The sequence below is a fragment of the Balearica regulorum genome, chromosome 17, assembly GCF_011004875.1.
Source record: "Balearica regulorum gibbericeps isolate bBalReg1 chromosome 17, bBalReg1.pri, whole genome shotgun sequence".
Classification (NCBI taxonomy): Eukaryota; Metazoa; Chordata; class Aves; order Gruiformes; family Gruidae; genus Balearica; species Balearica regulorum.
The window spans coordinates 8,602,269-8,615,892 of NC_046200.1; the positions used below are offsets into that span (position 1 = coordinate 8,602,269).

At 44.4% G+C, this 13,624-nt stretch overlaps 1 protein-coding gene across 21 annotated transcripts in view; it reads left to right on the top strand.

Annotated features, from left to right (window-relative positions):
- FBRSL1 (fibrosin like 1) overlaps window positions 1-13,624 on the top strand; it is a 551,083-nt gene that overhangs the window by 513,659 nt on the left and 23,800 nt on the right. For all 21 annotated transcript variants that reach the window (XM_075770082.1, XM_075770095.1, XM_075770098.1 and 18 more), the window contains 2 exons: window positions 8,496-8,892; window positions 10,449-10,702. In XM_075770082.1, the coding sequence (XP_075626197.1) occupies window positions 8,496-8,892; window positions 10,449-10,702 (651 nt within the window). The remainder of the gene's footprint in view (window positions 1-8,495; window positions 8,893-10,448; window positions 10,703-13,624) is intronic.

The window sequence follows — 13,624 nt, forward strand, 5'->3', positions numbered from 1 at the left end:
AGAGTGTGAACTTCAATAGTTCAATCTTATCAGGGCTTTGCTAGAATAACAAATTGTGAAAAAATGTAATCATGTCTCCAATGTGACCTTGGCAGATCTGCCTCTGTGATGTGAGAGAGATTAGGTAACTCTAAGCAGATGTCTGTTTATTTTGAAAATAATAGTTATAAAATCTTTTTTTTTTTCCCCAGTTTGTTTGCACTGCCTGTGAAAGATATGACAGAGAGAATTGTGGTCTGCATGGAGCTCTCTGTAGTAAGCTGCTCTATTATGCTGAGCAGTAATTGCTCTTGGAGGTTTGAGTTATTGATCTATTGGTGGGGGTTCAATTTCAGCATAAAGACCTGTGTTCATGATTTAATTGGAGTGATTAATAACTCACTCACAGGCTAGATGGGAATCGATATGGATTTCAAACAGCAAAAGTAGTACATTTTCTCCTGTAATGTAGTAGTTGATGGTTTATTATTTGCCCTTGTTTGACTAATTAAAATCCTAAGATTCCTTGGTATATACCGGTTTTGTCTGTTAAAAGCTTAGATCTGGGGTTGACTATTTGTGCGTGCTTGCTTTCATATGTTTGAGGGGAGGATTGTCTTTCTAATAGCTTATTTACCTTGTTGCTTGTCTGTCTCTCGGATTAGGTATACAATATGCCATCGCACATAACAAAAACAGAACAAAACAAGACAAAAACACCCTTAGTAAGTAACTACAAGAAGCTTTAGTAACATTTTGTGGCCAGTGCAATAGTGTGCCTCCTACGTCACTGGTTTTTAGGCATCCGGCATCTGCTTAGGAGCAGCACTGAAGAGATTTAACCCTGCAGCGTTTGATCCACCATTATAGCCCCGGATTAAAAGCTGGTATGAAACTTTCAATCTCATTACAACGCCAGCATCCACAGTAGGTGCTTTAGCTGCAAATCCAGTTTCAGCTTTGCATTGAAATGTTGCCAGAAGCAGCATTGCTAGGAAAATGCAGTGTGACTTACTTTGGGGGGATTTGAATGGTGATCCTTCTTCTTTATGCTCTGGCCCCAATCCTTGTGTTTGGCACCCATTTTCATTCAGCTCCTGCAGCTTTGGAGTGTCGTCATGCATGCTTACAGCTAACATGCCTGGATAGAGCATGGAAAGCTCCCAAATCTCTAGGAATAAAACATCCCATTAAAGAACCATAAAGCAGCAAATCGGCATCAAGTCCATAGGTCTTAATGCTGTTGCTCTCAGTTTCTAGGGGAGGGGGTGAAATCTTTCTGTGCTGCAAGCTTTCACAACAAAGGCTTTTATCTATGTAGCTGGCAAGGGAAAACATTTAACATAGGGGGTTTGAATCTTCTTTCTGATTTGCAGAGTCCAGTAAGCTTTCTAGTGGAAGTACAGATTCCTATATGGCAAATTAATCCTGATGACAATAGACCGTTTCTTTTTGATTAACATTCACAGACATCATGGTATAAACGTGACACACAAACTGAAAACACTGATCTGGATGGAACTGTTTTAATTCTAAATAAATGTTTATTTAGGAAATCTCTCCTACTGGTCCTGAAAGTACCGGAATAAATGTAAATTTGCCACGCCTGAGTGTTTAATTGGGTGAGAAACTGTAACTGTGCCTAGGGTGTAAGGAACCGGGCTGGAGTGGTGGGTGCAGAGCCCTGGGGGGGGTCAGGGCATCCTGAAGCCCTCGGCTGCATCAGCATCACTGGGGCGGTGGTGACGGATAGACGGACAGCGCCGGCTCTGGGGAGTGCCCGTGGGACATGTCCGCGTAGGTGTGAGAGGAACGAGGAGCTCGCTCTGCTCAGGTGTGCTTCTAAACGTGAAAATCGTGGAGCATGACAACTCTTCACTCTCGGGAGTTGTTGGCTTTGTGTTAAAAATGTGAGATGCTTTTCTTGTCGTGTCATTATGAAAATGACTTGAAGATATTTTACTTTTAAACTTGGGTGCTTCAGAAAGGGAGGGGGAAGACACCCTTGGAAGTTAATTCTGAGGACCAAGCTGACAGCTTTTTGCCGCTGTTGCTTTCTTCTAGGTTGAAAAGCTGAAGGCTTGTTACAGCCCCAGCATACAGCAATCTAGCAGGTTAAATGACTTGGGCAACACAGTTTATTAAAACTGGCAAGTGCTCGCTCCAGTTCTCTTCCTGATAGTCAAGGCTGTCTGGGAGAGTAATTGATAGTGGCAGCTGTTCGGAGGGTGTTTCAGATTGCGGCAAGACGATTTGACTTGACAGACAGCGCTGTACAAATGAACTGAGTGATAGGGGCCGAATCCAGACCGGATTGTGGAAGGAGTTTCCTGCTGAAAGCCGCCGCGGTGCTCAGCCACGGGGGATGGCTGGGGGAGCCGTGCCGTGAACAAAGGCCGGCTCCCCCCGCACGCAGGCGGCTGCGCTCGGCAGCACGGGTTCAAAGCCAAGCGTGAGGGTTTGTGCTTACGCTCGGTTTACTGTCCTCTGTAAAACACTGTAATTATTTGTGGAAAATCCACCGGAGGCCTATGATGTTCTGAGGCGCCCATGTCACAGAAGAACATTTTTTGACATGACCTAACGTGTGCAGTGCGCCGCTGCCACGATGAAAATTTAGCCTTTGCTTCGCAATAATAAAAATGGTTCACATTACACACCATGAGCCTTCCAGACAGTGGTTTAATGTGCAAGTCCCAAATCTTTATTCCTTATCTTAAGCTGATTTGCATTAAAATGGGTGGAGGAACTTGGTGCCCCATATATTGGATAGCTTCTGTGTTGTAGCTCTGCTTGCCTTACCTTTGCAGACCAAGCTAATCGTCTGAAATCTTAAATAGTACTACCCTCCTAAAACGCAATGAAAAAGCCATCCGTATAAAAGCAAACGCCAGCTGAGGATAAAGAATTAGCACTTAAATATTGATTTTCACTTGTAAGCACTCTGCCAGCTTCAGTGCTATCATTGCCAATGCAAAATGCTTTATTGTCTCTTGTGCTTATATATGTTACGTATCCACAATACATTATGCAGCACTCTAAAAGCTCAATTTAAAAAAAAAAAGGTTTGCTGAAGTTCATTGAATATGCTCCTTTAGTTATTTCTTTGTTTTGACCTACTGCTGTAAAATCATGCTCTGCTGTACTCATTCCCCATGCTGATGGTTCAAAACTCATCTCTGGGATTCATCAACCAACTCTGAAATACTCAGCTTCTTGCCACATACATCCCTGTAATTCCTGTGGTGATGCTTTTGCAGTGTGTCTTGCTGGAATTATAATATGGAGCAGGGTTCATCATAGCCAGCCTGGCTTATGTCTGTTTTCAAGGATGTGTACAGGGTGGATAGATAGGCCGCAGATGGTGGTGGTTGTGTTTCTTGGGAAATTGCCATTGGTAAAGATGTCATTGATGGATGTAGGAGAGGAATTTCTTTCTCCCATCACCCCATCACCCTTGCTGTTTGAATACAACAAGGGAGACTGCAGAAAGACGTCTGAATGACTCCACTTTTCTTTTTTTTCAAGAGACAAAGGAAAGGCGTGCAAGCAAGATTAGATTATTTCCAATCACATTGTACGTGTGTTGACAGTCCCCTTTCAGCAGCAACCAGTAGCTTGCAAAGAGCAAGAGGCAGGGCTGGAACTGCTGTTGCCCTAAGTACTGTTTGTATAACACAGTAACTGCTTATTGGAGTTCTCAAAGCAGTCTTTACATGTTTAATCCCTTGCACTTGAGCTACTCTTAATCAGCTTGAAAGCAAATTCCTGTAACAGAAAGGTTTAATTTGTGTATGGGACTTTCTGTATTGTATTTAGCCTGCGATGCTGTGTAGTTACACACCAGCAAGCATGTCACCCTGTGCAGCCATGGGGCTGGGCAGTGCGTGTTTATTCCAGTCACAGATTTTTAATTCACTGAAGTTTCATATTGAATCCATGCTGATGGTCTTTCAGGTTCAAGTAACTCCTTCTGAAACACGCTTTTTGTAGCAAATTCAACTGTAGCTGCCTTCAGCTCTAGTTTCTACAGATTTCCAGCAGCAGCAGTAGCTAAAGCTCTCTGTGCTTTTAGAAGTTGTTAAAAGTTTTCATGTTTACCAGGTTAAATTGGAATGGGGTGTAGCCCAAGACACAGGGAGGCTGAGATTTTGCAACACTCCAAATGACAAATCTGTTGATCAAGGAGGCCAGAATTACTAGTCCCAGGTTGTTGTTGTTATTTTTCTTGTTAGAGAGATTCAGTCCTTTCTTCCCTGTCTCTCGCACTCAGTCATCGTTCATCCCCATGAGATCAAGACATGTTTCACTGTGTGTTCATTTAAGAAAACCTCTCAATGGAAGAAGTCCAAAGGGTTTGGTTAGAAAATGAACAAAGTTGGCGTGCTGAAAAGGGGTAGCGCTCTGTATGGTGGAGAATGGCAGATGTGATCCAGCCTTCCCATAGCATGGCTGAAACATGAATCATTGCAAATGTCAGATTTCCTGTGAAGGGACGAGCTGAACTGACATGCGTTCAGGTTTAATTAAGGTTGAATTATTGGAGCTGACTGTCAAATCTTAGGCAAATTGGCTCAGCCTGTTATCATTAAGCATGAAAATTACTCTAGGACTTGGTAAAAATAAACCCATTTTTGCCTCTAGAACATTGTGGTGTGGTCTGGTGGGTCTGTGCAGTTGTCCGGGCAGTTGTGCTCAGCTCTGCAGGTCCGTCTGCTCAGAAGGACTGGATTAGGAGCTGAAGCACAGAAATTTCTGAAAGGATCTTGATGAAACCTGATCTAGCTTGCACAAAAGGGAATATTCAGGTTTTTTCCTTGGGATATTTCCATATGTGACCAGCAGTCAGCCTCGTCAGCTGGAGGGAACTTGGGCATACAAGAGTGTAGTTCCCTTAGGAGGGACATTCGAGCATCCTACAGAGAAACTGGAGAGTTTGAGATTCTGATCAGAATGGACAACATCTCTTGTTAAAATCATTAAAATTAACTTTCTGAGGGATTCCAGGGAAGGTAGCTCAGAGACTTTCACATGAATGGAGAGGAAAGTGTTGAACTGGAGATTTTTGTGATCAGTATCATGATAAGGATCTTGTTAAGAACCTGAGAAACAGGTAATTACAGCCTTTAAAATTCATTGTTTCTTTGGTGCACAGGGAAAATGGCCTTGAGATTGTCCAGTTTCTGGAGACCTCTGGAGCATGGTTAGCTAGTGACTGGGTATTGGAAGCAGGCACTGAACAGGTAGAAGTAAGTGTTGGTAGAAGAGTGTGAAAGGGAAGAAAGAAACCAGGATGTGTTCAGTGCCACTGTGTAAGTCATGGGACGGTACTCTGTGGAGTTAGCTGAAGTGAACAGTCTTAAGTCTTTGCTTCGAAGTGCCTTTTGTGTTTTCTAGATTAGGGAGACATATGGATGAGATGTATTTCCATTTGGGCATCAGCTTTCCATTTTGTGCACATCTGTTTTACCAGAGACTTAAGTGAAACACCTAGATGTGAGAAGAGTTTCCTTTTCAAGTTTCCCTTTCAAACATCAGGCAGGTCCCAGTGCCTGGCGTCGCTGTCTTCCTGTCATGTCTCTCCATGGTTTGTCCTGCCATTGTTCATGTGTGGTCCCCTTCCCTTCATCCGTGGCAGTTCACCCTCAAGTCAGCCACACAAAGCAACTCCTCTCTCGTACTGCATCGCAGCCATTGGAACGGGAAACAGCAAAGTCCCCAAAACACCAGAATTCGCCCACCATCCTTCCCGTGCGGTGGCTGAGAAGGCTTGGGGATTTTGCTGTCTCTCGCATGCTTCTCCATGCTTGCCCATGAATCCACATCGTAGCTTTCCGTTCTCAGTGTTTCTGCTTTTGCTCAACCCGGCTACAAAAGGAGAGAAGATACTCACACACTTGTGCCTGTAGCTCTTCCGGGGGGGGGAACATCTGGGTAATTGTTGTCAGGAATGAACCACAAAAACATTTCAGTACCGCAACCTGAGAGATGCAAGTTGGCAGCAGAAATTAGTCATGTACCCCTAGTACTAACTAATACAACCAGGCTGGCTGGTCAATTCAGTCAGCAAGGGAGCATGAGCTTTTGCTTTGAGAAAATTGCAAATGAGAACTAATGCTGAAACCACAGGGAATCAATAGTTGTACATAAAACTGGTCAAACAGCTGCTCTTAATGCAGGACTTTATTGATTTGTTTTGGATCTAATTGACTTTTTACTCAACTAACTTTTGTGGTGCCAGTGTGTTTTGAATATACCCCATTAGTCTACATTGCCTATAATTACACGATATGAAGTTTAACTCTGTAGGAGGAGGCCTGTTGGATGGATAGAGCTAATAGGCTCTCAGGAAACCTATGGTCAGGAATGAAACCCAATTGCTTTTAATGGGTAGCTCCTGAAAAACAGTGGGATCTACAGCTGCGAATATACTTGCTCCAAAATGCACAGTTTGGGGACCCCTGGCTTGACTAGTCAATGACAATTTTTCAATTGTTAGTAATAAAATCTGAGGAAAATTTACAAGCATAGGTGGCATTATAAAAAATAATGGTGCACAAGAGCAATGAGAATTTTCTTTTACAAATAAAGTATTTGTTGCTCTAAATAACATTGGAACCAAGTCTAGTTACATCTTCAAAACCAGGGTACCTGTGATGCATGAACTCGTATTTGAAAAAGAAATCCACTGAAACAAGTGTTAGCCTTGTATTTGTTGTAGGGAATAATTTAGGACCTCCGGACATTGTGTCAAACCTGTAAAGATGTACAAGGTGCTGGAAAGTAGAGGCCTCTCTGTACTTGCTTCCAGCCAAAGCACTGGTGTTTAGAAATGCATCTGTTCCCGTTATTCCTGAGTTTGAGGCCACAAGTCCTCACACATTTTCAGCTGATACAGTTCATATGTTTACATTTGTTCTCTTTTCACATTATGGATGGATGGATGGATGGATGGATGGATGGAATGGTGCAATAGTGAGAGTTTTCCTTTTATCTCAAGGAAAGAGGTGCCATCACCATGTGGGCATTTTCTGTACAGAAAATGAAGTGATGTGCTACAGGCTCTGATTCATCACTGTCCTCTCATCTAACGCTGGCATGGTGAATTCTCAAGTCCTCAAAGCCATGGCATTGAGGACTCTGACCTCGCATAGGTTGCGTTTCCAAACGCCTGGTTAGACCGTCTGCATGGCCAGAATTAGCTCTCGGTGTGTGTTGTGTGTTATTTCCACACCTCCTACATCAGGAACTGGATCAGTCCTTTGATGAGACGGGAAAATTTCAAAGGTGGAATTTGTTCACGAGGATTTTTGGGAGCATGTTAATGAGTGTAGGTAGCATCTCTTGCATGTCTGTAAGCCAGCTAAACGCAAACAGCCCCCAACATGTTCTGGTGCATAATAAAAGCATGTATCCTAAAAGTCAGTTAGAAGTGCATGGTGGGGTGTGTGCGCATGTGAAACACATGGACAACACCAGTTCTCATAACCCATGAACAGCTTTTATTGTAATTGTGGGTATATGTGCACTCAAGGATACACAGATCGTGTCAAAAAGGGAGTTACAGTGGGAGTTGAATCACATCCATGTTGGTCTTTTCAGTTGTCTTAGACCTTTTGGATACTGCTTGATCTGCAATATCTCTCCTTCCCTCCCTTTTCCCATTTCCTTTCCAGCCTTTTAACCCTTTGGGCTGCTTTGTTTAGCTTACTTTGGAAAAAGAAATACTTGGCATCATAGAAGGAGTAATTCCATATGGAATTCTCCCTTTAGATGCATTTTGCAAGGTCGCAGTATTCCAGATAGTTTTGACATGCCGTGCCTACAGGTATGTGCTATACTCAGGGTGAGCAGGACTACACTTGGGTGCTCACTCCACTTCTGACTGGAATTTTTCAGCTTTCTCTGTTCTGTTCTTCCACACAAGTGTGTGGCCAGGGAACAGCAATGTCACAGCTTCACAGCACAGCTCTCCCGTCCTTTGCTACACGAAGATCCCAGGTAGCCTCCTCCCTAGAAGCCAGGAGGGGTTATTATTAATGGTTAGTGTTGTAGCTGGAGTTGAGCCTAAAGACCACGTAGATTGCCTTGAAAGAGTGCTGAGAAAATGAAATGTCTTAATGATCAGGCATGTGTTCATGAGTTTGTTATCAGCCTTAAAACTTACATTGAGCAGGAAATACCGTAGCAGTAACTTGAGATACGTTCACACTCCTACTATGCATACCCTTGGGAGTCTGTCTAAGTCACAAAGCTATATGTTCCTTGTAGTATGCATTCATTTAATGACAGCTAAGTCTTACACATATACTAACAAGTACTGTAGACTGGCCAGTCAAGGACAGCGGAAGGACAGACACACAAACACACATTCATGTTGTAGCAGCAGTGCTCCCACGATGCTCCCACGAGCTGAAACATGACTTGTTTTTTCTCAGGCATATGTTCTACCAAGCAGAGAAACACACGCAGACCTTTCAGCATGTGCTTTGTTCTTTTTCTTGTTGCTCCATAAGGTCCCACCTTGAATGACAAGCCAGAAGCGAAAGCAGCCAATGTCCCAAAGGTGTCTGGGCTAGAGCGGAGCCGGGAACTGAGCACCGACGTGCCCTTCGCCCTGCCTATCCCCAGCCCCCAGCCAGTAGCTGCTGTTGTGACTTCTACTTCCTCAGCGCCCACGTCGAGCGCCAGAGCAAGCCCACTGTTGAAGAAGGAGCCAGTGATTTCAGCACCAGCACCACCAAGGCTCACGCCTCAGCCACAGCCTCGGCCGCAGTCACAACCTCAACCTCGGCCGCAGTCGCAGCCTCAGTTAATACCCGAGCTTCGGACCCAGCCTCCGAGTCACATCCCTCCACCTCTCAATTACCAAGTGCATCACCAGGTGGCCCACAACGGACTCAATAATCTCAGGTAGGGGACAGGGACACTCATGTCATCTTTGTGCTACTGGTGGGATAAAGCTTGTTTCAAATGGGATAGAAATTGCTGGGAGGCAAGACAAGAGCACTCTTACTGTCTGGGTAAGATGCTTCATGTTTTGGATATTGGGCTTTCTGTGCTGACTCCACAGGCTGATTTTCCAGCATTTGAAACATGGTGATAAATGCTCCCTTTCTGAGAGAAAGGCATGTGTAACTGTGGGGTAAAGTTCCTTTAGGTCCAGTTTCTAGTGGAGTTTTGCACTGCCTTGTCTAAGCTGGCTAGTTCTTGCCTTAGAAATTTAAGGTGGTTTGAGTTCGAGCAGCTCCCTTGTTTCATATTCAAGACTTCCACTGAAGTAGGTTTGTTCATGGTTATCACAGTTTTTTTGGTTCACCAGCATCAAAAGAGGAATATCTATATCAGAAAATGCTGTGTCCCTTAGAACAGGACTCCCGTGTAGGCTGAGAAATCTGCTTCAATCTGCCATGCTCAGATCTAGCAGAAGGCTTAGCTTCGCTGTTTAAATTGCCTCCATCCAACAAGTGGGATGGGTGAAAATGGTATGGATAAAACATTTCTAGAGAAAAGAGTTTCGACAGTCGACTGGAACCTGTATAGTCTTTTTGCTGGTACAGAAAACATGCCTTGCCTCCCAAACCAGAACTAGGCTAGTTTAAACAAGAGAAAACTGATTTAAAACATAAAATATTTGGCTGCACAAGGGTCAAATGGGAATACAGAGAGCTGCCATTAATGTGTATTTCATGGTATCTGGCATACTTAAGGTCTGTTGTGGTTTTATCCTGTAAATGCCACCATAGCATAAATGATTAATAATATTTCAAACTGTTCAAGATAGCTCAGAGGTTTAGATTGCAACAAATAATTGGTATTATGGGAGTTATACTAAATAATAACTGCAGTGATAGTGCCTTTCACCCCACAAAACTTAGATCACTTGCAGTAGAGTAATAATAATAGAAGAAGAAGATGTAAAACACAGAATTATTATGAGAAAAATTTATTAACATGGTGTGTGTTTGCATGCTTCTGTGAATATAACTACACAGCATGCACAGCAGATACAACTTGGTCCCACAGTCACACTATGGAACTGTGTGCACCCAGAGCAACAGAAAAAGGAATTAGAGTAATTGTGTCGTATGATCACAAGGACGCACATGGCCACTGCAAGGTCATCAGAGGCTAAATAAAGGTGCAAAATCCAGCTGCCTCTGTGGCCTTCATCAGTATCTCATAGATAGCTCTGAGGATTGTAACTTGCTCAAGCACCAGACGAAGTGTCACTCCAGAGAGCCCGAGTCCCGTCCTGCCCTGTTGCAGAAGTTCATTAAGATTCGTTACTGTCTTCACTGCCATTAAGAAAGCCAAAAACATAAGCTTGGGGAAATCAATGTTAGATAGTTGTGTTGTTTCTGGTAGTGTATTTCTTGCACTGTTTCAGTCTTGTATTGTAACACGCTGTCTTTTTTTCTCTCTCTGTCTCTCTCCCCTCTCTTCCCCCCATCTTTTTCTCTCTGCAGCCGGAGCAGCAGCGCTAGCAGTGCAACAAGCATCAGCCTCCCGAAACACCTTCCCCTCTCTCCCCAGATTCCTCCGCACCATTCCTCCGGCCCGGCTCTGCCCCTCTCCATCTCTAATCTTGCTACCTCGCACTTCTCTCTCAGATCGCAGACCCAACACCAGCACCATCCGGCCATGTTCGCCACCCCACCCACGCTGCCACCTCCACCAGCGTTACCTACCAACAGCCTCGTGATACCAGGTCACCCTGCGGGTAGGTTCCCTTCTTCTTCCAGGGCTGATCTGCCGTGCATGCACTGGAGGGTGTTGAGAGAAGGGCTGGCTGGTGGGCAGGTAAAATAAAGTAACGCAGACCCCTCCGCGGGCAGTGTGAACTGTGAGAGCGCTCATGGAACAGGTAGGAAACCGCAATGTGCTTTACCAGATGAGAGATTGTAGAGACAGCACTGTAGCTTCCTATAAGAAGTCTTCAAAACACATTTTCCCCAAAAAATCTCCTTTTCAGGGCATGAGTTGTCCAGCGTGGTATTCCACAGTCGTCAGGCATTTTTTAGATTAATGAAGGACTGATGTACAGTTTGCCATTCTCCCCTTCTTTCTCCCCACTCTAATGGAAGCTGCTGCTGTTAGAACTGACTTGAAAAAAACTGTTTCTAATCATCCCAGAAAGTTGTTCTAACTGAGTGACGAGTGAGCGGCCCCCCACACCTATCCCCTGCTCTGATGCTTTGACAAGCACCACATCCTGCCAGCAGAGCAAGACCCTCTGCCTGCGGCAGCACAAACTCTCTGTGTGCCCATGGCTGCTCAGCCTTTCTGTCTGAGGCAGAGACAGCCCAGCCAACAGGCTCTGCTGTTCGGCTGTCATTCTCTTTGCATCCTTTTAAAAAGTTTCCTTTGTTCACCCTGGCCCCCGTTCTATTGTCACTTCTGCCCTAAATGCCCTGTTTATAGCTTATCCATTAGCCTACAGCTGTCCCTGGAAGAGACCCTGGCAGCTGGAGACTTCCCTGCAACTTTCACTTGCTGGGGCCTCCTTTTGATCTGGCATTTGACTCCACAACTAGCTCAGCAGGGATTAAACATTTTGCAAAAAACGCACCCTCTGTTTCCTGTGAAGCTGGTTAAAGGAATAGGGAGAGGGCAGATTTGCTGTGGAAAAATCTGATGGCCTTACATCCCCTTTTTTTCTTCCAGGAGCTAAATAATGTCCCATTATTTATAACTGCTTCTTTAAATGAAAGAAAAATGTGAATTGGTCCAAAGCAAGCTCTCAGAACGATGATAGACAAAAGTGCTGTGGGTTCCTAGCCAGAAGCAGGACCACATAGGCCAAAGCTGCCAGCTTTCACAGGCCCTGGCACCATCTAGAATTTCAACCACATGGCTGGGATGATGTTGGCAGCACTGTGGGAGACCTATTCATTGCTTCCCCTGTTTAAGGCAAAGGACTACTCTGATGGGGACTCTGAAAGTATTGCAAAAGGAAATAGCAGTGTGCTCACTAAAAGCATGATATTGCAGTCACTGAAAGCAAGTATGTTTTCACCATTAATTTCAGGAGGTGCAAGATCAAGTGACCTATTCACATTCAGCAGCTTGCCAGGAAACGGTAACAGTCTTGCTCCTACTAAAAGGATTTCTCCTGCAATTTAAGCAGGAGAAGCCTAAGTTAGTGGAGGAAAGGGTCTGGGCGTCTAACCCTGCAGACAGTGAAATACCTCTTGTCTGCATTATATGAAATGCCTGCAAACTGGCACATCATAAAATCAATACAGTGCACTGCATAGCCAGGAGCTTCTGTTGTCATTCAAGTAAAAGTTTCTTAAAAGCAAACAATATTGCTGAGCAGCCCTGAAGAGCTAGGGTCCAGCTGCTGCTAGCACCATAGTCCTTGCTGTGCTGTTCGAGTGCACGTGTGCTCTCACTAAAAGCACCAGCTTAGAAAAGCCATCAGAGAGGGTATGGGCCTTTGAAGGCTACTTTTTGTCATCTTCTTCTCCTCCTCCTTTGGAAGAAAATGTGCTCGAGATTTAAATTTTCTTTGGCACACTTGTCACTTTTACCGAGAAGAGAAGCAGAGCTCAGAGCTCCTGTGCTCACTAATGGTACAAATTCAGGTCTGTGAATAACAAGGATGCACTTCTGGTGGCATTTCTTCCTTTTGAAACCTAAACCTTATACAAGTAACTTAGGAGCACCCCTCGTGTGGGCTGCTGCCCTCTACTCGGGAGCACCAAGGCTGGCCCGGATGTAGAATACACATAGGAAACAACAGTCTTTGCTGCTTCTCTTCTGAACGTGAGGGTACCTAGCAACATTAGCAGGCCTGGCCTTTTTCTACCATGCCCACCTCGTAAGCGCACACAGAGCAGTAGTGTTTGGGCATTCAAAGGGCTGCTCAGTTACTCTGCTCCTAGTTGTGTTATTACATGGCCAGACCCACAGGACAAGGAGTTAGGCACAAGAACTTCATTCTGATCCTAACATTGCCCAGAGCCCCTCACGGAGCTGGGTTGTTACTCAGCAGTCCCATCCTTACTATGAAGCAGCCACTCCTCCAAGTGCCGCACTGTTTCTCCGAACATCTCCAGGGCTTTTCCTTTCCTGACAAAGGCCAAAGTTGTGGTACAGGGCTATGGGCTGGAGACAGCTGCAAATCTATCAGTCTGACTTCAAGTCACTTAAAGAAATTGGATATCAGAGCACTTACAACTGCCAACTCGCTTTTATCTCTCCCTCCAGAAAAGTGGATTATCTTGATGCTAACAGAAGGATTCAGTTTCTTAAAGTCGTGCCAGATTTAAATGCGTAAACACACACACACACACATATGAAATCATACTCGTATTCTCTAAAGAGGTTAGGTTTTGGACCTAAGTGCTTTCAGCCTAGGGTTTTTTGCCCTGTTTGCCTGCTCCAAGGAGAACCCATTATAGACTCTTTTGCTGCAGTGTCTTAGGCTTCAGTATCAAAAGTATATGTACTTTCTGCTTTTGTAGTAATTATTATAAAGATTGTAGCAGTACACAGTACCTGCTCTTAGCAGTACTTTTATTACTGAAAAGCAAATGACTTAATCACCCAAAATTTGATTTCAAAAATGACTTTCAATAGGCTGTAGGCTTCTAAGTGGTACTAGAGACCTTGAAATTCCCCGTCAGAGTGCCTGTTT